The sequence below is a fragment of the Perissodus microlepis genome, chromosome 1 (genome assembly GCF_051167445.1).
Source record: "Perissodus microlepis isolate ML-2025 ecotype Zambia chromosome 1, ASM5116744v1, whole genome shotgun sequence".
NCBI lineage: Eukaryota > Metazoa > Chordata > Actinopteri > Cichliformes > Cichlidae > Perissodus > Perissodus microlepis.
This window is the reverse complement of record NC_140461.1, coordinates 4,511,258-4,537,129: the sequence shown is the minus strand read 5'-3', so window position 1 is coordinate 4,537,129 and position 25,872 is coordinate 4,511,258. Positions and strand designations below refer to the sequence as shown.

The following is a 25,872-nucleotide window of genomic DNA, read 5'->3' as shown; positions in this document are numbered from 1 at the left end:
ACTACAGTAGTCCTTAAACGCTTTCAGAATGTCCTCCATGGCTAGCGCGTCTCCGGCCGGGGTTACAGTGAGTGTGTTGTACACTTCAAGCGCCTCCTCGCCGATAGTGTGGAGAAGAATGGCTGTTTTAACTTTTTCATCTTTCTCCAGCGCACCCGTAGCAGTCATATATAGTCTGAATCTTTGTTCCCACCTGCGCCAGGTCTCAGATAAATTGCCGGTGAGCAGTAGCGGCGATGGTGGCCTGAATTGCTCCATGCCGTTAGCAACGTCTACCGTTAGCTAATCTACGGCTAGCTTACTCACGTCGCGGTCCCCGTTCACACGGTCTCGCCAACTTCTGACACCATGTTGTAACTTTATGCAGCGTTGTTCCAACTGCTGGTTTAACGTGGGTTGCGGTCAAAGTCAACTTTAGATCAAGCACAGAGGACTGAGACGAGGCTATGGTGGAGGTCAGGTCTTCTTTACTCAGCTCCCTTTCAATCACATACAATACCACAGTACCACCTACTGGTGGGAGGTAGTAATAGCTGCTGCTTATTGCAATATACCACATGACCAGTTCAAATATTTTGTGTCTGGCAAACCATGAGCCATTGGACTGTAGTTACATCGTAAGGCTTTAAAAACTGAGTTTCAGATGCAGATAAACAGTGTTACTAAAAATCCAGTAATAAAAACCCAGAAAGGCCAACAGACCTTGCAGTGAGTTCAGGATGCAGAAGAGGTAGAGACCAGCAGTGCTCAGGTATCAAAGAGAAGAAGACCAGGCCCCAGGTAATACCGAGCAGAGTCATGACTCCCAGCAGGGTACAAATGTCTTTCTTGGCTCTATCACGGTTACTCTGCCCAAACTGATTTGTCAAATATAAAATAATAAATATGATTAGATACAAACTAGCACAGTTAGAGAAATGTGTTTGTCTATATCAATTTAAGTATATGTTTTTAGTAAATGACAATACAATATAATACACTGCTCAAAAGAATTGAAGGAACACTTTGATAACACAACAGATCTCAATGGCAAAAAAAGCAATACTGATATGGAATGGTTAATGTGTTATTAATGAAATCATGAATCATGAGACATAGTTTGAATGAAATTAAAATTATTAAACTATCAAAGTCTGAATTCACAGAGAACCCAAAGATGAAAGCAAAAAAATTATGTCACAGGGTAGTCCATTTTACAAAAATTCATTGCACTAACTTTAAATGGTTCTTAGTAGTTTTTAGGCCCCCATCTGCTTGCATGCATGCCTGACAATGTTGGGGCCTAATACTAATCAGATGGACAAGTATGGGCCAGTCGGTGGTATCAAATTCTGCATCCTTCAGGTACTGCTTGCATTTTCTCCCTACATGATGCCAGACATTGTCATGCACCACAAGGAACTCAGGACACACTGATCCAGTTTAGGGTCTGACAATGGGGCCTAGGATTTCCTCCTGATAACGAATGGCAGTCAATTTGTTGTTAATTTCATTAACATGAAAGCAGCTGAAAGTGGTTAACCACTCCCTCTAGTAGTTAACTGACCAGTTCAATATCCAAGAAGTTCATTTAAATCAAGTTGGCTTGATGCTACATTGCAATAAGGAGGGTTCCTTTAATCCTTTATTTAGTCAGAAAAGCTAACAGACAACCCACCATACAGTCGTTTCTTTAAAAAGAAGCTATAAATATTAAATAATAATAAACAATAAGGGTGACTAGAGACAGTCTTAATATTTCCTGTTATATAAAACTACCAGCTGTTAATAAGAATAATTTCTTATTGTTTGTTTGTTTTTTTTAGCTTTCATAGGACATTTTGACAATAGCAACATAAAACTGCCCAGTACCTCTGTACTTTTGTGTAGAATCCAAACATGTCTGATTGTCACCCCAAACATGATCATATTAAAGAGGAACACCAAGCTGAACAGTCCCACTGTAGTCCCCATCTTTACATTGTTATTGGTTATATAGCATCTAAAAGAAAGGGAGTGCGCATAATAAATGTTTCAGTCTCTCACACTGTGAAATTAAAAAGTGCATTCTGTAACAGAAATGTTATTACAGATGATTAAGATACATGTAGTAAAATATACCAGAAACTGCTCAGTGTCTCAATTTTAGCAAATCAGATGCTTGATGAAATGGGGTTTCCTACCTGTCCCTTTTATGATACTTTTTCAGTTGAAAAATGCAAATGTAGAGAACCTCTCATTCATATACCAACAGTTAATAAATACATGTGAATTATTATTTTACATTTTACATGATTGCAAATGTTTTCCTTACATTGCAGTGTTGTTGGAGTTAGACGTGTCCAAAGGGGCATACAACTTTGCAATACAATGCAACTTTATTTGTATAGCACACTGAAAAAAGAAAATAGTTGAACCAACTTAATTGAATTATTTCAATTGGTAACACCAAATTTAATTAAGTTCTTTGAAATGAAGTTAATACATTAGATTAACACAACTGATTTAAGTTACATGTACTTAATAAATTAATTGTTGTCAAATAAACATTTTGCATTAATCCAACTTAAAATTAAGACATTTCAACTTAAAGTTTTCAGTTTTTCCAACCCAATAATTTGCATAACCCAAAAGTAAAATATTGCTCTTTGCTAACCTAATAATGTGGTTTAGTGTAAATTACTTTTTGTAGTGACTCTAAAATGAAATTTTAGTTTGTTTATGTCAAAGGATTTTTGCCTTTAAAGGTTTTATTATTCATATAATAATCAACTAAGAATGTTTATATTTCTGTTTGTACTCAACCAGCTGCATAGTTAACCGCTGGCTCTCTGCTCTATAACGGAAACTGTGTGCCGTCATATTATCTGTCAGCAGCAGGAAACCGCCACCCAAGAGTAAGAAACGACCTTGTAGAGAACACAACGTTTTGAGAAGTCACACCTGCATGCTTGACTAGATAAGCATAGTATTTCCTTTTTCGTATGCTTCATGCTGTGTATAAATAAAGGCAGAGAGCTGCTGCAGGGTGTGAGTCTCCGTTGAGTTCTCACCCGTGCACGTTAAACTGCTGAAGTGTCTGAGTGTTATTTCATTATATCTGAGTGTTTGATAAAAGATTATCTCTAACAGTTTAATAAAGCTTAAATCAAAATTTTAAGTTGGCTGAAAATATTTTTCAAAAATTCAAAATCCAATTTATTTATTTTTTTAATGCTTTATTGTATAAATGTAATAAAGTATTACCTTTATGGCAACCAACACAGCTTTTGGTCAAACACATTACACATTTGTCCTTTTTAAAACACATATGCACAAAATGCAAGTAACGCTTAGTAGGACCACAAAGTTGTCATCAAAGTGTAAAGTGCAACACAGTATTACACAAATATCAATCTCAACAAATATAGTGTCAACTATGAAAAAGTGCCCCAAGAGTATACAGAAACTTCTCTTCAGCTATAGCCAATGAATAAATATCTGAACAGTGTAGCTGACCAATGGGGATGAAAAAATATAAACACTCCTTTAGAGTTTTAGAATGTCACAACAGTTTGTTGTATAACTGAGCACATCAAACCTGAAATGCAACCTTTCCCTTGAAACGAAGGCAAATATGTCTGAAAAAAAATAAAAAAATAAATAAAAATACCATACAAAGTATGTATAAAAGCACATTAAATTGGGGTTTGAGGTCTCTTGGAGCATAAAAAAGGCCCAACATCCAAAAGAGACTACATATTTTACATGCTATATGTCCAAACACAGTTGTTCCTTCGCATTATGGCACAAGGCCATTTGTTGGTCATTGTTCTGTGCCATTACTGGGAGCTTTGAAGTTTGATATACAGATTTTGGACTTTGGGGGACATCTTGTGCTGATCAAGCTGCATGAAGATTTTTTGGAGCACTTCAAAAGTGAAGCGAAAGGGTTTTGGATAAGCTAGGTTGAGTGCATAGATCAAACCTAGAAGCAGGGCACAAGCTGAGGCAACCGAAGTTAGTTCATGCAACACTTCCACACCCTCAATGACAATGCCAATGTCTTCAGGTGGCTCCTGCAGTCCCTCCCCCTCCTTCCGAATCACATACACTGCCATGGTGACCTCCTCCAGGTCCCTCTGAACATCATCTGCTCCACAGTCCTACAGAGGGGTACAAGACACAAACACAAATCATCATTAGCCTCACTTCTTACTGTGATTAAGTGTTTGGGTGATGTACCAATATGTGTTATGTGCTGGGCTATTTCTTGGCTGGGTGTCATCACACACCAGAAACAGCAGAGAGAGGTGTATCAATCTGACTCTAATCAAATTGTAAGCAAGAAAGATAAGATTTCCCAACATGTCAAACTATTCCTTTGAACTTGAATAATCAAGTAAGCCCGTCTTACTTAAAACAAAGTCAATCCAATATGTAATGTGTTGTTGCTGGGAATTACATAATGTCCAATATGGTCATGATAATAAATACATGTCAGCAATCCAACTATGGTTCACGTGTTATGTTTGTTCTAACAGTTAACTTTTTTTGTGTCCCTTTGACAAGATGTGCTGACAAACTGTTGAAACTTACAAGGTATTCCTTGATCAGGCCATCTGCATCTTCTCCCAGGAAGATGGTGAGGGCTTTCAGCACACATTCCCTCCGATGATTAATGTCCACAGTCTAGAACAACAAATGTTGATTCATTTTAAACTCTAAATTTCATAAGACAGACATCCTTACTCTTATTGCTTAACTTACATGTACTTTATTTAAAAACAGTAATTCACAAGCCCAGAGATTCATTACAGAAAGAAAAGGGGATGAGTTCAGTGGTGTATTTTTTGAGTCGCTAAAAACATTCATGCATATGAAAGCCATGATTAGCATTGGCCTGCCCATATTGTCTTTATGAAGGATTCAGATATATTTTGACAGCCCTCTTAGTTACGAAGTATCTTGTTTGATGGTACAGATTTACCTGGTCCAATGTGTCCATGATGTTCGCAATCTTTTGGCGTGTTGCTCCTCCTTTGGCACGTATGACTTTGATCAGCTGACTTGAGTGCATGTCTAACTGGGCCATGAACTTCCACTCAAGAGGAACAGCCATGAGCCTCTGGAACTCTGTATTTATCTAAAAACAAAACACAAATGACAGTAGATATTGTATTATGGAACAAAATGCTGAAACTGATTGTATGCCAAAATGTCTATATCCCAAAAAGTATAACATATATGGGAATTCAAAATGTAAATTCTTTCATTAAGTTCAGTGTTATAAAATCTCAACCACATCAAGTTATGACCGATTCATGAAAGTTAACTGCAATAAATCCTGACGCATACAGACTTCGATCACTTCAGTTCCATTCTTACCTCTTTCTGTGTGAAGAGTGCAGGCCATCTGTCCTTCAGTTCCTGAATGCTTGGTTCTTGGTTTACCACCTCATGTCGTCTGTAGGCAAACGTGTTAGCCATTTTGTCTGCGATGACCCTTTCATTGTCCCTTATCCCGATCTCTGTCAGAAGTTCTAGTCTCACTTTTTCCATGCTGTCCAGAGTCTCACCAGTAGGAAAGGATGGATAAAAGTTAGCTTCAGAACGTTTTGGCTTCTTCACTTTTTTAGCAGGGAAAGCATCTGTAGTAGCTTTAGATTTCAGTGAGTTTACACACAGCTCTGGACACCCCTGTAATTTGAGCTGGGTCCTGTAGTTTGCCATTTTGTACTTCAGTCGTTGTTTCCAACCGTAGCAGCCATTGAATGATCCAGGTTCTTTCAAACATGGGTGCTTTTTGATAAGGGCCTCTGCAGCTGCGCAGAAATGTGCATCCTCTGGATAGGCCTTGTAACGGTAAATTTCTTCTGCAACTCTTTTCAGGATATCAGACAGCATTCGGGCGCTTAAAGTCAACATTTTTTGGCTCACACGGTACTCAGTATTCCCCCTCTCTAGCTGTAGCTCTGTGTCATATGAAAATTGGGGAATTGCAAAGTCTTCTGGCCACTGTTGTGTTCGAGATGACATAGATTCAGGGGATGAGAGGATAATTGTGTCATTTGATGCCACCGAAATACCGTCATCAGACTCAAATGAAAGAGACAGAGATGAAGTGGACTGATCGGCACTGATCAAAGGTGGATTTGTTTGCTGGTGGATCACTTTGATTGTCCCCAAATTCCGAAGTTCGGTGGTAGAATTCAGATTGAAGAAGTCGTTGCCAAAGTCTTGGTCCATGTATTGCAGTCTGAAGTTACCTTTTAACCCAAAGGTAGTCTTTATCGTGCTGAGAAGGTCTTCAAGTGACTCTGGGATGCCATTTGGAAGAGTCAGCTTTTCAATGTTGTTCTCTCCTAAAATCACCTTCAGTCTTGCAGGTGTTGAACCAGCCATGGTGGTCTGAGAACAAAGCACAAGCACAGTTAGTGAGGATCAACATGTAAACCACTGACATTTCCAATTAGGAGAATTTAATGTCAAACTAGAGGAAAAGAGAGAAGGCAAAGAGAGGAGGAAAGGGGAGGAGAAAATGAAGAGGAGAGGTGGAGATCAGCTGAGGCAGCGAGGAGAGAAGGCAAACCGAAGAGGAGAGGGGAGGAGAAGAGAGAAGGCGAGAATATGGGAGACATTGAAGAGAAGAGAGAAGGAGAGGAGGTGAGGAGAATATAGGAGACAACAAGGAGAGGAAAGAAGAAAAAGAGAAGAGAAGCAGAAGGGGGGAGAGCATAGGATTAGCATTCACTGACTGGAATCCAGCAACCTGCATTAAAAAAATGACATAATTGATGAATTGCCAATGACATCATCACACCACTTTGGCTTGCAGTATAAAATAAATATGTTCTGAGAACACATTAGTATTGTATGGGTCTGGGTTTGGTTTTCCCACTTAAGAAAATACTTTATCATATTTTGAGGTCTCACCCTTTAAACATGGACATATCTTTTCAAGGTGACAAGACGCATCCCTCTAATTTTGTAGTCTGCCAGTGGGTAGGTATCATGCAGTTCTTGTGGCTCAACAAGTTCCACTTCTTTGCTTGGTGATGTTTTGAGATCATAAGCTCTGTAGTGTTCCATATACCATCCGCTAAGCTTTTTCAGAATGAAGATTAGTTTGTCCTGCAGTATCACCATTTGGATGATTTCACCAAACTCTGGCAGTCCTCCCAGTGAGCCGTGGATCAAGATCATCCCACACTTGTAGATTAGTCCATTATATGCTACACTTTTAGCCAAGCACACATTGTCCATATCTGGAGACTTCTGTCTCAGTGCATTTGAGATGTCCTTGTTAAGAACATCAATGTGAACAGTGGAAACATCTGTTACTTCCAGTGGGGGTTTGGCAAAGCTAATTGCATGCAAATGATATGCAATCTGATACTGATGTCTCTGTGAAAGGGAAAGAAGTACATTTTTGAAGCATCTGATGTTCCTTGCAACTCTTTTAAAAAAACTATGCTTTGCTTCGAATCGCATAGTCCATAGTGCAACCAGTGGCCCAAACTTACGGATCAAGTATGGATAATGTTCCAAGTAGTGGTGCTTTGGTTTAAGATTAACATCTGGGAAAACCTCTTGTAACTTGATTCTGTGCTCGGAGATCTTAAAACCAAGGTATGCAATGGAGTCCTCAGTATGAACAGGACTGACAACAAGATCAACAATGTCCTTCAAGTCTGTTAAGATGTGCCAAGCAGGCTCCTCACAGGGTACACTCTGCCCAACGAACAAAGGCAAAAATCTGGTAAGACTCCAGTTCTCGTGTGCATTCCCTCCTACACTTTTTTTGGATGCAAAACTGAGAGCCACAGGATGAGGTCGATTTGTTTTGTCAGCCCACTTAAAGTTGAAAGATGATATTGCTTCATTCAATGTACATAATGTGAAATACTTTTTTTTGATTAACAAATTGAGGCAAAGCGCAAGTTCAAAAGGAACAATTCCCTCAAAAAGATCATGTACAACATCAGGTGGAAACCCAGTGGTAACATCAAAATGTGAGAGGTGCTTTGACAAAATACACTTTGATTTCACACCATAATAACTGGGCCATTTGTTTTCCTCAATAATTCGTAAATGATCTGCATGAATGTCTTTTGTTCTTAAAGTAAAGACTTCACTTCTGACTTCAATAGTCTGGAACTCTGATGTTTCTGCAGTGCAAAATCTACATACGTATGTCCCTGAGAAATTTTCAAAGAATCCAGCAATACTGTGTGCACCAAGGTTGTCGGCAACAACACACTGAACAGTGCCTTTTACTGTTCTGCCCAACTTTGACAGAAATATCCCACTCTGTTCCAAAATTACAAGATCATTAATTACAGGTTTTAACACTTTCTCGTACCCATAGCACTTCAGATCATTACTTTTGATTAAAGCAGCCAAATAGATTGAGGTTAAAGCAGAATTACAGCCTGGTGGCAAATTACCCAAAACCCAGTACAATCCACAAATTTTATGCTTCCTCCGTGATGTACCAAGGGGATTACATATTTCGAATTCATCAATGTATAATATCAATGAAATGCTTTCCTGCTTGGACAACAGTCCATTTTCATGGAAGAAGTCACCATCGAAGATAGTTTTGTAGTGCACAGAAGTTTTTTGAGGCTGATTATCTACAGTATTCAAATTAACAGCCTGATCCAAGATTGTCTGGCAGTCAAGAATATGCTGCAAAGACTTTAAAATTGAAATATATTGGAATGACTTGTTATTTTTTCGGTCAAGTATATATTCCACTGGTTCCACTACTTTAAAGTGGCTCTTATAGTATGCTTTTCGTCTCCAAGGACTGGAAAGTGGACCTTTATCTCCAATTGCTTTTTTTACAGGGTTTGTCTCACAGAGTACACTGGCTAGCTTTTCAACAACTGACTGGTCAAATTGGCATCCGTTGTCTTGTAATACTTGGCTAATAGTCTTTTGGGTAATCGCCACAGAAACAGAACCAATCAAATAGTTTAACTCCTGCAAAAGCTCATCTACAGCTGCATTAGACACAAGAAAGTTGTGTTCCAACTTAAGGAGCACTGAAGCAATTTTAAGCTCAATATCCTTCTCTAAGTTTTCAGAATACCCATTGTCAAAAGCAGAATTTAAATTTACATCACTCTCTATAATTTCCACATCTGAAATATCACTGGCAACACTGGCACAAGATTCATCAACAGAACTTATTCCAGGCTTAAATGTGTTCACTGTACCAGAGTGTTTTCTGTATTTATGACTTTTGAAGTTCTCATAGACATTGGTTTTATATTCACAGTTTTGGAACACACATGTTACAGTCTCCTTATTTTTAAGATGCTGATAGATATGTTGAAAATATTCTCTTTCTGTGGAGAGTTGATTATGGCCACAAATATGGCAAGTGAATGTGGACGCAGCTTTGGAGACTGCTTGTTGGGCAGGGTGATTTCTTGATAGATGGCTCAGTAGGGCGTTCCAAGTCTTGAACCTACATGCACAATTTAAATAAGTGCATGGATATGAGTGGCCTTGTCCGTAATGCCTATGAATCAGTTTGTAGTGTTTGAGCAATTCAGATATTTTTGTTAATGTTGTCCCACAGTCCTTGCATCTCCACATGAAGCATAGCACTGGAGAAACAAAGAGACACGCTTTACTGGGTGTATATAAATAATTTGAGAAAACACAGAGGGAGAGTTGGGCAATATTACAATATATCAATATGGTGATATGAGACTAGATCTCATCTCAGCTTTTTGCCACATTGCCCAACACAAAGCGAATCATTTAAACACAAAATGTATTCATCAAATGTAGCCAGCCCTCTCTAATTAGATTTTAAAGGGATAAGTTCAAAACAAAAGTTTAAAAACAAAACCCAAATGCCCATAGGTACATTTTGTTTTGTTTTTTTGCAATTGTTTTATATATAAAGCCGATTCCTGTTCAGTGTAAAACTGAATTAACTTTAAGTCATGTACATTGAAAGCAATGCAAGCGGCAGTAAATGCATGCTTCCTGGAGCCACCACAGCTAAACTTTACCTCCTACATCACCCGTGGCCGTGACCGCATGAACTATTCGCGCCGACAGGCATACTGCGAACAACCACTCGTGTATAAAAGCGCGCGCCCGAAGTAACGTAGTCTGAAGAGAACCCCGGCCCAGCTTGCCGCTATAATGTGCTAATGCTAATGAATAACTAACAGTAAGCCAACACCGACTGTTGAAAACTCGTTCGATTTGGGTAAGAGAAGTAAGCAGACTGAATCCAGGTAGGTGCCAAAAATAGTGATCTTTATTTACACACTTGCGCAGAGTGTGGGAAGAAACATGCAACAACAATCTTACAATCTTCTTCGAGCAGACCGCTCCCCATCCTTATATTACCCTGATGGCATCACAGCTAGATCTTACTGGAAATGATAACAGTTCCAAAGTTCTCCTTATATAGGCATCCAATACTACTTTCGAGACAAACAAGTGTGTGATATGTTGTGCAATTTTGTGAGACTGTGTGTCCAACCGAGAGATTGTCCTGAGACGACCTCCCTGTTCTTAGTACGTGCGGGAGTGAACGTGCGTACTTTCCATGACTCTCTATGTGCATGTTGGTGTAGGCCTGAATCTGTGTGTAAGTGAATGTAGAAGGCCCTACTGGACCCACAGCTTCGAGAGGTGTGAATACAATGATATGGATACCATTTGCAACAGCTTAAGCAGATAGAAAGAATAATAGAGAACAACAATAGACTAATTAAAGTGATGATAATATGCATACATTAATATTTTGCTCAGATTACCATAGATATAATTCAGAGATTATTCTGTCAACTGGTTCAACAATGATGAATGATTGATCCATGATAGTTCTGATTATAAATTGTCACCATAAGAATACAAAATAAAATATCTCTTGTCCACACTCCTCCTCTTTGGCCATCGGCCAACCTTTACCCGAATTTTGTTTCACTCCTCCGTCCAGGCGGCTTCTCGCAATGGCATCATATACCCCGGACCAGCTGAACCAGCTGAACCAGAGTCTAGGGCCCTGCTTACCAGTTTTACCAACACTCGCCTTACCAGAGGAATGAGACAACAGCCGATCATCACTATACCTAGAAAAACTATAAGAGAAAACATGGCAGACATAAACACACCCTTCCATTGCCCAAAGACAGACGTGATCCAGTCTCCCAGCCCCGTGTTCACACCTGATTGCTCATGCATGGTTCTAGATAACGTTTTCAGATTCTCAAGCGCCCGAGTGACCGTTCCGTCCGGAGCAGTATTGTTGGGAATAAAGGTGCAGCACATGTCACCAAACATTGCACATACTCCACCCTTCTCAGCCAACAACATGTCCAGAGCCATTCGATTTTGGACTCCCATCAAAGACGTCGGACCTAATTGTTCCGCAAGGCCTTCCACTGCGTCCCTAGTGAGATTAGAGAGTCTCAGCACATTATAATGCACATAATTAATGCGATCAACATTTTTATTTGGAGTTATCCATAAAAACACACTTTCAAAGCCGGCCGCTATCTGATTAACTAACTTATACTCATCTGGAACTCCCCTGGGAACTCCTATTGAGTCAATCCAGGTTGGCGAGTCCCATCTTGGGTCATATTTGTGCATACCCCTTGTATCTCTCCTACGTCTGGCTGTCAACACACCCGTGTCCTGCTGTGAAACTGTTTTCCGCCCACAGACACACATACACACACACACACACACTCTCTCTAATGCTCCTTTCAAGACAAAACTACACAAACGTCTACTGCAACAATTTAAGCACCCAAAGCCAGCAAAAATTCACTCTCACATTCACTTCCCTAACAACTACAAAGTTTTCACACATGAGAATAATCCAATCAATCTACTATGCACACCGTTTCCCTCCTTATAGCGAGAGACTCAACCGATCTTTAAAAGACTTTATATACACTAGGAAATCACAAACACAAGACTACAAGGTTTAGTTTATTTAATATACTGAAATCCTTTCACCACACTTCTGAAACACACCTTCACCTACCCAAAAAGAAAACTGAGAAGCAGAGAAATGGAGAAGTAGGGAGATGGAACAAAGCCAGCAAGTACACACACACACAGAGCTCCCCACAGAGCCCCCTCTCCTCCTCTCAGAGAGAGAAAAGAAAAGAGTTTTCCTTTTTTCACTCTGCAACCACACAGGAGAAATTCAACAGACAGTTTATACCGCTAATTTACACTTTATTTACACATTATTTACACATGGGCCCATATAAACGTATGAAAACACCATATGCCAGAACAGCTTATCTTCTTTATTTCTCTACCGATATTCCTAAGTTTTTTGACTAATTTAAAAGCATCTTTCAGCCCAGGGCCGCGCCTTGCTAATCAATTAAACCCGCTTCGAGGACGCCCCCGCCGAGAGCGGTCAGATTCCTAAGCCCTACTTAATTTATAACTGCTCCCCGCCAGGCAGCAAGGACCTCCACCAGCCACGTGAAATATCACAGTTCACGCTTTTGGCTTTACTTAAAGTTCACAAGTCCCCGACGTTAAATAGTCACAGCCGGGTCGCACCCTGTCACTCAAACAGCGCAGTAAGGAAAGTGATCCCCTTGATCACTTTAGTTTTTAAGGGGGGCTCGAAATCCCCCGGGTACCACCCGAGCTTTTAACCTGACCGTGGGTCCACGATTAGGGGTCGCCGCTACACGCTGAGCAACTGCGCTCTTAGGGGCCGCGCCCCAGTCCTAAGACAATTTATTCAAGTGTATTATAAGCATCACTCCCGGGTCTTAGCCCGCGGTTATTTCGACGCCCGAACCGCGTTCTGCTGATCAATCAGACCGAATACCCTAAACTACTGGTTGGCTGGCTGGCCTCCCCAGTCAACCCACATCACTTTAAACACACACCGTATTGACTTAAACACATAACCTCTTAACTCAAAATTCACCCCCAAAATAAACAGCAATAAATTTAGTCAGTCCAATATTCCCTGCTTTTAGCACTAATTACCCCAAGATCACTATGGACAGACACCAGAAGCCCATACTGAGTGAATATTATTAAATTTAGTTTTAACTTCCAATTTAGCGCCTTTGGATAAAAATCAACAGGTGGCACTCACCTTCTACTTCGCCTGGCGTGTCACTCAGATAAGCTGCTGGCCTTCCGTCCCTTTGGCACCTCCAAGCCGCACGCTCCTCTCTTCCCCAACCGGGTTTCGACACCAAGACGACACACTGCATGAATACACAACTTTAAGCTAGCGTTACGATATTAAAACAAGAGAGTACCGCCGGCAAACTACTAACTTAACCTACATGTCCAAGCACAAACTACCAACAGGTCTGACATTTCGCTAATGTTAGCAGGGCTGAATGATAGCGGTTTGGTCAGGTCAGTTTACTAAACACTTAACAAACTTAACAATACAGTTGGAATATTTTTATATCTAATATATTAAAATATGTGTTCTACATTTGACTTACCTTCAAGGACTATGGAAAAAGTAATATCTTCGTTACCTTATTGACCAAATTGTTCACGAGGTCCTGCCTGCAGCCAAGTGCCTCTCAAATTGTTGTTCTCAACCGCAGGTAGAAAATTCTGGAGAAGGCGGAGACGTCATGACATCAGACGCACTGCGTCACGAGAAACCTAATTGATGCAGGTTGACTCTAATGAGAATAGCAGGTTACATGTGTACTGAGGGAACAACACGTAATAACAAGTTGATATACTCCACAAATGTAGACTGGCTCCACTAAAGCAGAAATCTTAATGAAACTCACTCTGAACTTTACGTAACTTCAACTACTGCTGAAATACACTTTTTAGAGTGCACGTTTAAAAGACCAGCGGTACACCAAAGTGCTTTACAATAAAAACAGGAAAATTAAGACAATAAATAAAAGACTATTAACAAATTACCACATACCCAGAGCATGCTGTGCTGGCTAGAGAAGCTGACACTTGGAACTGGGGGAGACCGTGGTTTTCTGAAAGCATTTGACCGCTTCTTGCAGGGTTGCGAAGCCAGTAGGGTCCCCACTCAGCGGCTCGGTGAGCTACGCTTCCTCTCCTCACTGCGCTCCTGGGATTCAAGGTTTGGACCCTGGGCACCCCAGGCTCCAGCTTGAGATCCTTTGGAGAGCGTGCACACGGGCTTGTCCTAGCCGACCGCCCGTGTTTTCTGGCATGCTAACCAATTCTGCGGGTTTACACCCTTGTCAGACCTCACTGTGTCTGACACTTCAGCTAGTGAGTGAGAGCTCTCCAGCCTGCAACGCTGGCTCCCTGTTTGGTGCATTGCCTTTGTGTCACGGCCTTACCGGCCAGCACAGGCCCGCTCAGGGAGCTGAGACTTTGTGACTGAGCTTGAGTATCTTGTTCGAGTTCACTCTTGAGGCTCATCTGTCTGCGGACAGCACGTAGTGACAGTGCTGGGGGTGGACCTTTGGGTCGTTGCCTTGCTCAGCCCTCCACTTCAGCAGGCCCCCTCCCTGTCTGTCAACAGCACTGGGCGGCTTCGGCTCTGTGGATGGACAGGTCTCATCCCTAGTTTGACCTGCTACTATAGGCTGTGCCCCCCTGGCCTGCTGCCCGCTTTGCCGGCTTACACTCGCTGTGGTGAGTAAGAGTTCTTCAGCCTGTAGCGCCGACTCTTTGTCTGGCATTGCCTGCATGTTGTAGGCCTATGCGACCAGCGGGATCCTACTTGGCAGCCCGGTGTGCTGCGCTCCCTGGTGGTCTGCGCTCCCTGGTGGTCTGCCTCGTGGTTCCCGGGCTGACCTTGAGCAGCTGATCACTTGAGGTCCTGCATCCTGCACAACCAGTTCGGGCCAGTCTAGCGTCTGCAGACTGCTACCTCCAATCCCCCTGCTTGGCCTTCGCGTCTGGCGAATCCCTGACCGGGGTGGTCTGCTTATGGGTTTATTGCACCCTTCACTCTCGGTGGTTCGGTTGTACTGTCTCATCGCGGGGTGTCTTACAGAGTTACCCCGTACATATGTAACGATGTGGAGAGATAGTCTTGATATGCTAGAGAACATATGATTACTGTGTAGCCTTGGTTCTTTTAGCGAGAAACTATCTCTCCACCGTCAGGCCGCTCGAAGACGCCCTCTGATCAAACTATCACCGGTGTCAAGTCTGCACAGCTGTTTTATACATGAGCTGTGGGGTGTAGCTGGGCGTGCCGGAGTGTCTTAAGTAAGTATCCTTGTGCCACGACCAAGGGGAGTCGTACCCCGTACATATGGAATATGTGATGGTGTGGAGAGATAGTCTTTCACTAAGAGAACCAAGGTTGTACAGTAACCGTACGTTATCAAAGTGTGGGTAAAGAAGAGACCTTTCATGTTGTAAGTGTCTTTGAGCAGCCACCGGTCCCACGTGGTGATATGACCACTGTTTACCCAAAATACACTTTTTAAAGTGTTCTCTACCTATATGCAGGGTACCGCTGGTTTTTTCTGACATTCTGTGTTGTAAACATTAAATTACTACACTTTTGATATTTAAACTATGAGTTACCATATGATAATGATACTGAATAAAACTGAGATTTTCACTTTAGAATGCCCGTAACTCGTAAATGTCCATAGGGTGAAGGTAATAAGACAGCTATTACTGTTATTACTAACACCACAGCCTTTAGTGATTCACAATGTGCTTTAATATAAAATAATTTTCAGACCAGTTCAATTACAATAAAGAAAAATGCTGTATGTGCAATCAATCAACATAACAGCGTCTTAAAATACTAAACTAATGCCAGGTGAGTTTCATTTAAAACTAAGATCTAATGTGCAGACTGGTGAAAATGTGACAAAATAGCAATTTTATGTTGTTTTGCCTGTGATCTCTGAAAGCGAGTGTAAAAAGAGACAGGTGATCTATCCTCTAACAATAAGATAAACCGCCTGCCACAAAAACTCAGTCTATTGCAATAAAAAGAAAACTTCAAACTAAATTTGAGCTGTTAAAATCTTCACACTTAATACATTCACATACATTTTTTTAGTGTCAGTTGATATCTTATCTGATACAATTTCTTCTTGAACTCATGTATACAACAATGTTTCTAAGTTAATATTACATTAAACATTCCAACAGCACACACAAAGGAACTTCTCGGGGTATTGGTAGTTGTGTGTAAGCTAGGTGCTGGTGCTTCGTGTTTCACTGCTTGTCTTAGTAACTGCGGTTTTAGCCTTTCTCAGTGACATCATAAACCACAGGAAGATGAAGAAACCTGCATGGAACAAGCAAGAGAGAGGGAGAGAAGTAAATGTTTAGACTGTGTACAGGAGATGCAATGAGTACGCACATTTGAAAATGAAAGTAGTAATTCATCTGTGTGTCAGAATCTGCAGGATGTGCAGATTGTAAGTTGTGAAGGACCAAAACGCAGACGCTTGGAGACAGATTGATTGAAACTTAAAGTAAGTCATTCATTTAATAGAATAGTTTAATAGAATAGAATAGAATAGAATATACCTTCATTGTCATTGTACATGTACAATGAAAAAACACCACAGGCTGACTAACATGAGTACAAAGGGAAACTGAAGTCTACAGATTTAAAAACACACTAACTAGAACATAAAGCCAAGGAGAGATGCAGGAGCAAAGAAAGAAAGAACAAAAACACTGGGAAGCAAGTAACAGAAACAGGTGCTTTTTGAAAAGGATCCATGTAGACAGTGACAATATATATACTGAAGGTTGATTTGAGGAGCGAAGAGAGGTGGGGAGAACAAGACATGGCTGAACAGAATGATCAGACAACACAAGGGAAATAAAACTCATGACAACAAACAAGGAACACAAACTCTAAAATAAAACAGGAAGTGAGATAACTAACCATGGAAAATACAGAAACATGACTAAACTAAATACAAGGTTCCTGAAATAAAAGGATGAGTACACAGAGGTTGGCAGAAATTAACACAGTAAACACAGGGGACACAAGATAACCATGATGAATACAACACTAGCAACTATAAACAGAAACATGGGTTTTTCACCATGAGAGAGCTAAGTGGATTTATTTTCCATGCATAATAGAAAGTGCTTTCCCTTAAACGCAATGTGCTTCTCTCAGAAATGCAGTGCAAACAACATTATACAGTAGACATTTAGAAGCCTATGAATTCTTTAGTCTATTTTTAAAATTTGAAAATATTCTGTGACTTTCCAAAATCTCGAATCACTATGAAATAATATTTTTTTTAATTATTGTAAATGACCTGGCCACCTGCATTACTTCGTTTCCCATGCGGGGGCCACACAGAAACTTGTGACCGACAATAGCTCTAAAATCATGACAGAATTGATCTTAATTGATTTTACTTCTCTGACATCATGACCAAAAACAGTCATAATGCGCGGGTCTTATCTGCTACAGTTGACAGGCCAACAAACCCTCCTGTGTGAGTGGCAGCTGAACTTCATTCGACCATGGCCTGCAATGACCTTGCCAAATTCTTCACAGACAAAATCCAAACGATTAGACAAGCAATTGGTACATCAACAGCAGATTCAGGATATGTACTGTGTCCACCGAAAAACTGTTTAAACACCATGAAACAGTTTCACCCAATTAACAGCAAAGACCTGGAGGACATCTTAGGTCAACTGAACTCCTCTTGCTGTTTAGATGTCCTGCCGACAAGTTTTTTTCAAAAAGGTCTCAAAGGCTTTGGAGTCAGACCTGTTACAGCTCGTCCACCTTTCTTTAATGTCAGGTGTCAGGTAAACTGAAAAAGGACAATCTTGACAAGACACGAATGAACAACTACAGGCCAATCTCAAATCTCCCATTTTTAAGTAAGATCACTGAAAAAGGAGTTTCTCAACAGCTCAATTACTTCTTGACACAGAATAACTGCTATGATGCCTTCCAGTCATGTTTTAGACAGAACCACAGCACTGAAACCGCTCTGACTAAAGTGTTTAATGACATATGTCTGAATACAGACAGTGGGAAAATGTCAGTCTTAGTTTTGCTGGATCTCAGTGCAGCATTCGATACAGTTGACCACAACATATTACTCAAACGACTGGAGAACTGGGCAGGTCTTTCAGGAACTGTACTAAACTGGTTCAAAATATACTTGCAAAACAGGAAATACTTTGTATCAATAGGTAACTTCATATCTGAGCAGACAAGTATCACATGTGGAGTTCCCCAAGGTTCCATCTTGGGACCCCTTCTGTTTAACATGTACATGCTCCCACTGGCACAGATTATAAAGAACAACAAAATAAACTATCATAGCTATGCAGATGACACACAAGTATATATCACAGTGTCACCAGGAGACCGAGGCCCTGTACAGGCTCTTGGTAAATGCATTGAGGAAATTAATGACTGGTTGTGCCACAATTTTCTCCAGCTAAACAAAAATAAAACTGAAGTAATAGTCTTTGGTGCCAAAGAAAAACGATTACAGGTCACCAGAGAACTTCAATCTATACACCTAAAAACCACAAACCAGGCGAGAAATTTAGGTGTAGTGATGGATGCAGACCTAAACTTAGAAAAACACATTAAGACAATAACAAAATCAGCTTACTATCACCTCAAGAATATATCAAGGATAAAAGATCTGATGTCTCAACAGGACCTGGAAAAACTAGTCCATGCATTCATCTTTAGTAGGCTTGATTACTGTAACAGCATCTTTACAGGTCTACCTAAAAAATCAGTCAGACAACTACAGCTCATTCAGAACTCTGCTGCTCGAGTCCTCACTAAGACCAAAAAAGTGGACCACATCAGTCCAGCTCTGAGGTCTTTACACTGGCTGCCTGTCCGTCAGAGGATAGACTTTAAACTTCTGATGCTGGTCTATAAAGCTCTGAATGGTTTAGGACCAAAATACATCAGTGACCTCCTGACCCAGTATGATCCTTCCAGATCCCTCAGGTCATCTGGATCTGTTTTTTTGTCAGAGCCAGACACGTAGAAGCTGCATTCAGCTTTTACGCTCCATATATCTGGAACAAACTCCCAGGAAGCCTCAGATCAGCTGAAACACTCCGTTTATTTAAATCCAGGTTGAAGACTCACCTGTTCTCAGCTGCATTTGAATAAAGCACCAAATCCACACTGTTTTACTTTTAAGCTTAAATTTCAAAACTTACATTTTAACTACTGATTTTATCTACTGTTCCTTCCTTTTTTTTCAATTTTAAATCATGCTTTTTATTTGTTTTTGTTTTTTAATGTCTCTGTAAAGCACTTTGAATCACCTTGTTGTTGAATTGTGCTATATAAATAAACTTGCCTTGCCTTAACATACAAATGGTTATACAGACCTTGCAGTGAGTTCAGGATGCAGAAGAGGTAGAGGCCAGGAGTAGTCAGGTATCCAAAAGAGAAGAAGACCAGGCCCCAGGTAATGCCGAGCAGAGTCATGACTCCCAGCAGGGTACAAATGTCTTTCTTGGCTCTGTCACGGTGACTCTGCCCAAACTGATTTGCCAAATATAGAATGACACAGGAGATTATATACAATCTCACACAGTAAGACAAATGTGTTTAAATAGTCAATACTAAAGTATGTTTTTTTGTTTGTTTGTTTGTTTTTAAATAAATGACTACAAAATACAATACAGTGCTGAAAAGATTTAAAGGAACACTTTAAAAACACAACAGATCTCATTGCAAAAAAATGAGATGTTGGATGGTGTCTTTAAGGATCTCCTCACAGATCTGGACCATCACTGCATCACTGAGCTTCTGGACAGTTAAGCTGTAACCTGGCACCATCGGATGGACCAAAACATAATGTCCCAGAGGTGTTCTATTGAATTTAGGTCAGATAGGTGTGGGGGCAGTTAATGGTATCAGGTCTTTCTTCCTTCAGGAGCTGCCAAATGAGTCTTTGAATTGTCATGCACCAGGAGGAACCAAGAAACCACTGATCCAATTTAGGGTCTGACAATGGATCAAGGATATCCTGATATCTAATGGCATCCATAGCTCTCGCTGTTTATTTCATTAACGTCAAATCAGCTGAGGCTGATTAACACTCCCTCTGCTACTTAACTGACCAGATCAGTATCCCAGAAGTTTACTTCATCAAGTTGGCTTAATGCTACACTCTGAATAAAAAGTGTTCCTTTATTTTTTTCTGAGAATTTACTTGGTCTTAAAAGCTAACAGACAACCCATCTCACAGTTTATCCTTTAAAAGGAACGACTAATGTAAAATAAAAATAAACAATAGTGATGACTAGAGTTAGCCTTTATTTTTCTTGTTATATAAAACTACCAGTTGTTTATAAGACTAATTCATTATTGTTATTTTTAAGCTTTCATATGACATGTTGACAATAGCAACACAAAACTGCCCAGTACCTCTGTGCTTTTGCGTAGAGTCCAAACTCGTCTGATTGTCACCGCAAACATGATCATGTTAAAGAGGAACACCAAGATGAATGGTCCCAGTGTAGTCCCCATCTTGACCTTGTCATTGGTTATATAGCATCTAAAAGAAAGGGAGTTCAGATGACCCATGTTTCAGTTAAGAAGTACTTTCTGTAATAGAAATCTTATTGCAGGCGTATTGATGCATGCTCAATCATCCAGGATGGGAAATCGCCCCAAAAGGTTGATTCTGTTCATATGGACGTGGTGTTTTCATTGCAAGAAACTTTTCGTCACTCATCCAAGTGACTTCTTTAGTCTCAGCTGACTGCAGGTTTCCCCAGCCTTTCCCATCATTTGAATGAGTGATGAAATGTTTCTCCTACTGAAAACATTACATCCAGATGAACAGAATTAACTTTTTTGGGGGTGGGTATAGCGGATAATTTAGATGCATGTGGTGAAATATACCAGAGACTACTCAGTATAGGCAAATAAGTGTTTGGTAAAATTGAGTTTGATTCCTATCCCTTGTATGACACTTTTCCCTCTACACTCTGATGCGTACACCAACAGTTAATAAATAAATATGAATTGTTATTTTAAATTTTCTTTATTCAATTTTAGATGCTTGCAGATATTTTCCTTACATATCAGTGTTGTTGGATTTAGATGTGTCCAGAGAGACAGGACTGTAAAAGCCTCTGTCTATGATCACCACCACTGACACAATGACTGCAGGAACACCTGAAACACAAGAACAGTTATTCAGATGATGATGATGATGATAAACAGCTTCTTGCTTAAATTATTCCACTCACCCCATCCCACCACACTGAGTTTGAGCAGGTATCTCTTGATGTAGATGTTGAAGACTCTGACTAAGAGAAGGTAGAGGTGGAATCCCTCCAAAGCCATCCAGCTGAAAGTAGTCAGCAGGGAGTAGTGAAGGGCAAGAGCCATGTATAAACAGACCCCAGTGGAGGACCCTGCTGCCACTGTGGAACTTAGCAGGAAGTGCAGGTTGAGGAGGATCAGGGCAATCACGAGGTTGATGTGGACCCTCATAGAAACATCTTCTCTGACCTTTCTGGCAAATGCAGATGTGATTCATGGTAAGTCACATCTTTTTTAGTATTATTCTGTTTGGAATACAATTAGACCAAATCTACATGTATGGACAATAAAAATAGAGAGATGATGTGATAAGGAACAAAGATTAAAACAAAGAAAAAAGGTTATTAATTGACAGTGGTGTTAAAAAAGTCAGGACTGGAAGGCGATAGTACATGCTGAATAGTCAATGGGATAGGAATAAGAAAAGCAGAGACAGAAAGGATGAAGAATGTCATTAAATAAATTACCTATTTGTGATGAAGAGCAAAACAGTGATGACCAGGGCAAAAAGAGAGAGACTGCAGCCAATCAGAGTGATGTATGTTAAAATCTCCTGGTCTTTAGGTGAGAGGGACCCAGTGCCATTTGTGTCAGAGCCAGAAACAGGCAGCTGTGCAGAAAATACACACTCACTTTATTTTGCAGCATTTTGATTGTGAGAAGTAGAAATTTCCACCGAGTAGAAATTAAACATAAGACACGCAAACAGTGAAGCAGTAAAGTCAATACAAAATAAGCAACAGGAATAGAGGAAGTGTATGTAACAGTACAGTTCGGTACAATAAAATAAGCAGGAGACAGACACGTGATTGGGGAAATACAGTCTTGTTTGTCCAGTTTTAGTATTTCTTTTCTTCATCATTCAAGTCTTTGGCTATATCAAATTAAAATCACAACACCCTGAACACGGTTTTTATTTCAGAAAGTTTTCAGTAAATTAGGTGTTGTAAAACAAAGATGTAGATGAGGAAAAGTAAGTCACAGATAAGATAATCAATGACAAATCAATGAGCCAATGAACTGTGCGTGAGAACAGATGATACTAACAAAAGAATGAAGATTGTATTCATGGTGTAAAGGGAGCATTTGTAACAGAAAAAGATTACTTTTGTTCACATTGGGGCATCTAGTGATAGTATCAGGAATCACACGACGTAGGCAGGGCACACCCAGTGCAGCTACATTCTTAATAACACACTATAGTTGAGGAAACATTTTGGCAAGAGATGAGTGTTGTACGTTGTACAGTATAAATGAATCTTTTTTGTTTTCACATATATTAAACATACTGTAAAGTCAGTACTATGAAAGCCTTGAGTCACACCTCATGTCTTTATATTTAGCTTCTAATGGGTGAGTTAAAAAAAAAAAACCTGTCAAAAAGCCATTCTTCAGAAAAGGCTGATGCACATTAAATTACATAAGAACTGTATTGAAAATCACTGGTAACATGCCTGATGGAGGAATGACATTTTTTGGTTCACATTTTTTTATATGGAGGAGGTCAGGAGAGAGGTACAACAGTGAGTGTCTGCAGCTGTCTGTAGAACACAGCGGGGGCTCTGTCATGTTTACACAGTGGTGTTGAAAATCTTATCAAAGTTGATGTGATTATGAACACAGTAAAGGTACTGTCAGATTTTGTTTGTCCATGCAATACTATGTGTTGACAGTTTCAGCATTAAAATGATTCCAAAGATATTATTACTACAGTTAAAGAGTAGAAGAGAAGAAAAAACCACAACATTATTGAAGCATTATTATCCAATCATTCTGACAGAGAGTGGAGCAAGAGGCAGACAACATCCAAAAAAGAGCTTTGAATGTCCTTCAAGAAGTTATTCTTCAAAAATTTGACAACTGCTTAAAGGAATTACAATAGAAAGTTTGACTATGTGAGTTAAGGCTGAAGTTGGCCATTACACACAACAACTTTTTACCAAAGCATCAGAACCAGATAGCTAAACTGTGTCCAACTCAGCATGAACTTGTTGGATTGTTAGCAACACACCTGCTAAAAGAGATTTCCCATTTTATTACTGAGGTGTTTGTCTATATTTTGTTGATCGAGTTTCCCTCAAGTCTAAAGACATGTAAGTCCTGAAATTCCACTTTTTTAGAATGAAAAATTGTCCCTCCTACCAGGAGCACAGCAAAGTATGTGAGATGGTCACAGGAACAGGTGACATTATTCTGACCATGAGTCCATAGAGTAATGCATCCATCCTCACTAAAAGCTGATGCATCAAAAATAGAGATCAGTTATACATAAGATGTTTTTATATCCAAGTCAGATCAGATCAGCTTTGTGATCTTAAGACAAACCACAAACAACAATGACTGAAGTTTATTTAAAAAAATATTAATGTTTTACATTATTCTTGGCAGATGTGATGCTTGGTTACTCACTGTTTGTTGAGAAGTTAATGAACTGACACGAGGGTTTTTGGGTGTCCTGTGACACAGAAATATTGCATGTTTAAATACTATATATGCCTAACTTTTTTTATTAACTTTTGCTAAACAAAAGATAAAATATATTTAATAATATAATATTGTAAAAGGCACATCTGCAGTAAATGACAACATTAAGTACATTTATTTCCTTGGTTAGGTTTATGGTGATGTTGACACGCTGCTGTAGTCCTGATATGTTCTTGCGCTGCACACTCAGGCCAAACAGTCTTCTGATATAAACGTCATCCTACAATAAAACACACATTCCTCAGTTTGTTTTTTGAGAAAATATTTATTTAAGATTTGTTGTCTATTATGAAACAATTTTAATGTAATTTACATTTTATTAAAAGGTTGTAGTGATTTTTCCCTGGTGTACCAACTTTTCTACATAAAAATATACATAGAAGTGTCTTTAATATATACCGCATTTATATTTTGTGCATTATTGCTAAAGACCTTCAGCACATTTGCGTTTAAATATATAACTCTTCCTCTTTCTGTGTGAAAGTTGAACAAATTGATTAACTCTTACTGATTAGAGCAGTTCCCATAGCTGTCTTTTAATGTATTAAATGAAACTAATTTAATGTAAATAAATAAATGACTAACACTATTTCACTTATTGTTCCTGTGGCAAAACATTCTTTTATGTTTAAAATATGAAGACATTAAACCATAAAGAACAATTTTAAGTCTAAAACTTATTACTCCTTCATGAGACACATCCAATCCATTTATTAAGTCATGGAGGCAATAACGTACTGGACACAAAGTTATTTGTACATTGTTACATGTGTTGGAGTTTTCATGTACTGCATATATGAATTAATATTTGTAGCTTGGGAAAAATGCTATTATATGGTATAAACATATTTTGAATACACAGCAGGGTAAATAATCATTGCAGTTTTAAAACTGTTTCTCCACATGAAGATATCTGTGCGAGTTAACTCAAAATAAATTGCTATATTTTTGTCACTAGTTTGATGTGCAGAGGCACGGCAGGTTCCAAATAAATCTTTATAAAATCTACGCATCTGTCTTCCTGACATGAACATAAAAGCAATCACTTTACTGTTCTGCCAGCAACTCGATAATAATTATCATATATTTCCAAATGAAGCTGAGGCTGAGGCACTTTTGGTTTATAAGCAGCTAAATTAAAACAATTGACATGTAATGTGTGTAGAATTGATTTTATTACAATGCAGTGTTTTACTACAGAAAACTATGAGACCTTGGGGCCTTTATGTGGATGTTACTTTAGCTATTCTAGTTTCCTAGAGGTCTGCACTAAGTAAAAAATCTATTATTTGTCTCCTGCTTTACTTTGTAATGTCAAGGGTCAATTATGTATATATGCTTATATTTTTGTTTGTTTGTTTGTTTTTAAATAATGCGACTTGAGCTGAATGGTGGCAGGTTTGAGTGCTCAGATGAAGGTCTGTTATCAAGATAGTGAGACAAAGGTTTCTTAATAATAAATAATGTTAAATGACTGGAAGATAAAATAAATATAGACCAAATGTTTGCCTATTTAAAAATATTTTTTTTAGTAATGTTACTTGGCTAAAACAAGCTAAATCAACAAACGATAGTAGTATAATTTACAGTGTAAAATCTATGTCTGTATAAAATTCAGAATTTTGTATAACAGAGTTTAATTTCTGACCTGGTATGTTTCAGGCCACTTAATCATGCAGAACACAATCTTGTTTTTTGGTCCAGCTTTCAGTTCACTCGGCAGCTGAACTCTCACTCTGCTGCTGGGAGGAGGCTGGCCTGGTTGTACCTGCATATGCATCAACGTGCCAAAAACAGGAAGATGATGTGAATAACAGTAACATTATTCTCAACTTAGCATATATCTAAACGTGCATTATAAATTTAATGGAAATCCAAAACTGCTCTTCAGCCATTTTAGTCCAAATGATCTCAAATTGCTGGAACTTGAGGAAAGTCATTAAGGTTCACAGACTCCAAAATGCAAAGCAGCAGGAAAGTTTAATCTACAGTATAAAGAACATGTTCAGATATTTCATAGCTAAAGCAATATCAAACAAGCTGTTTTGTGGCTTAGGGAAAATAAGGACAAAAGTAACTAAAAATACATGCACATTTGGACATCAATAGGATATAAACAATCTCAACCATTCCCAGCAGTTTTCAAGACCCAA

The 25,872-nt window shown here is 39.3% G+C and overlaps 2 protein-coding genes across 3 annotated transcripts; both read right to left on the bottom strand.

Annotated features, from left to right (window-relative positions):
- Window positions 1–3,201: 3,201 nt before the first annotated feature.
- On the bottom strand, window positions 3,202–7,521 carry LOC146393176 (uncharacterized). Of its 2 annotated transcripts, XM_084927379.1 has the most exons (5): window positions 6,895–7,521; window positions 5,347–6,369; window positions 4,949–5,104; window positions 4,558–4,650; window positions 3,202–4,124 (listed from the first exon to the last, which is right to left on the bottom strand). In XM_084927379.1, the coding sequence occupies exons 2-5, from the start codon at window positions 6,361–6,363 to the stop codon at window positions 3,801–3,803; spliced, it is 1,590 nt and encodes a 529-aa protein (XP_084783505.1). In that variant the 5' UTR covers window positions 6,364–6,369; window positions 6,895–7,521; the 3' UTR covers window positions 3,202–3,800. The 2 variants fall into 2 exon arrangements, with proteins under 2 accessions (XP_084783505.1, XP_084783513.1); XM_084927387.1 differs by lacking the exon at window positions 6,895–7,521 and having other exon boundaries at window positions 5,347–6,875.
- An 8,553-nt stretch (window positions 7,522–16,074) lies between these two features.
- Window positions 16,075–25,499, bottom strand: LOC146393175 (adhesion G-protein coupled receptor G2-like). Its single transcript, XM_084927373.1, has 10 exons — window positions 25,368–25,499; window positions 23,832–23,939; window positions 23,645–23,690; window positions 23,378–23,472; window positions 21,703–21,845; window positions 21,160–21,428; window positions 20,989–21,085; window positions 20,330–20,459; window positions 19,285–19,441; window positions 16,075–16,213 (listed from the first exon to the last, which is right to left on the bottom strand). The coding sequence occupies exons 1-10, from the start codon at window positions 25,497–25,499 to the stop codon at window positions 16,119–16,121; spliced, it is 1,272 nt and encodes a 423-aa protein (XP_084783499.1). The 3' UTR covers window positions 16,075–16,118.
- Between the last annotated feature and the right edge of the window lie 373 nt (window positions 25,500–25,872).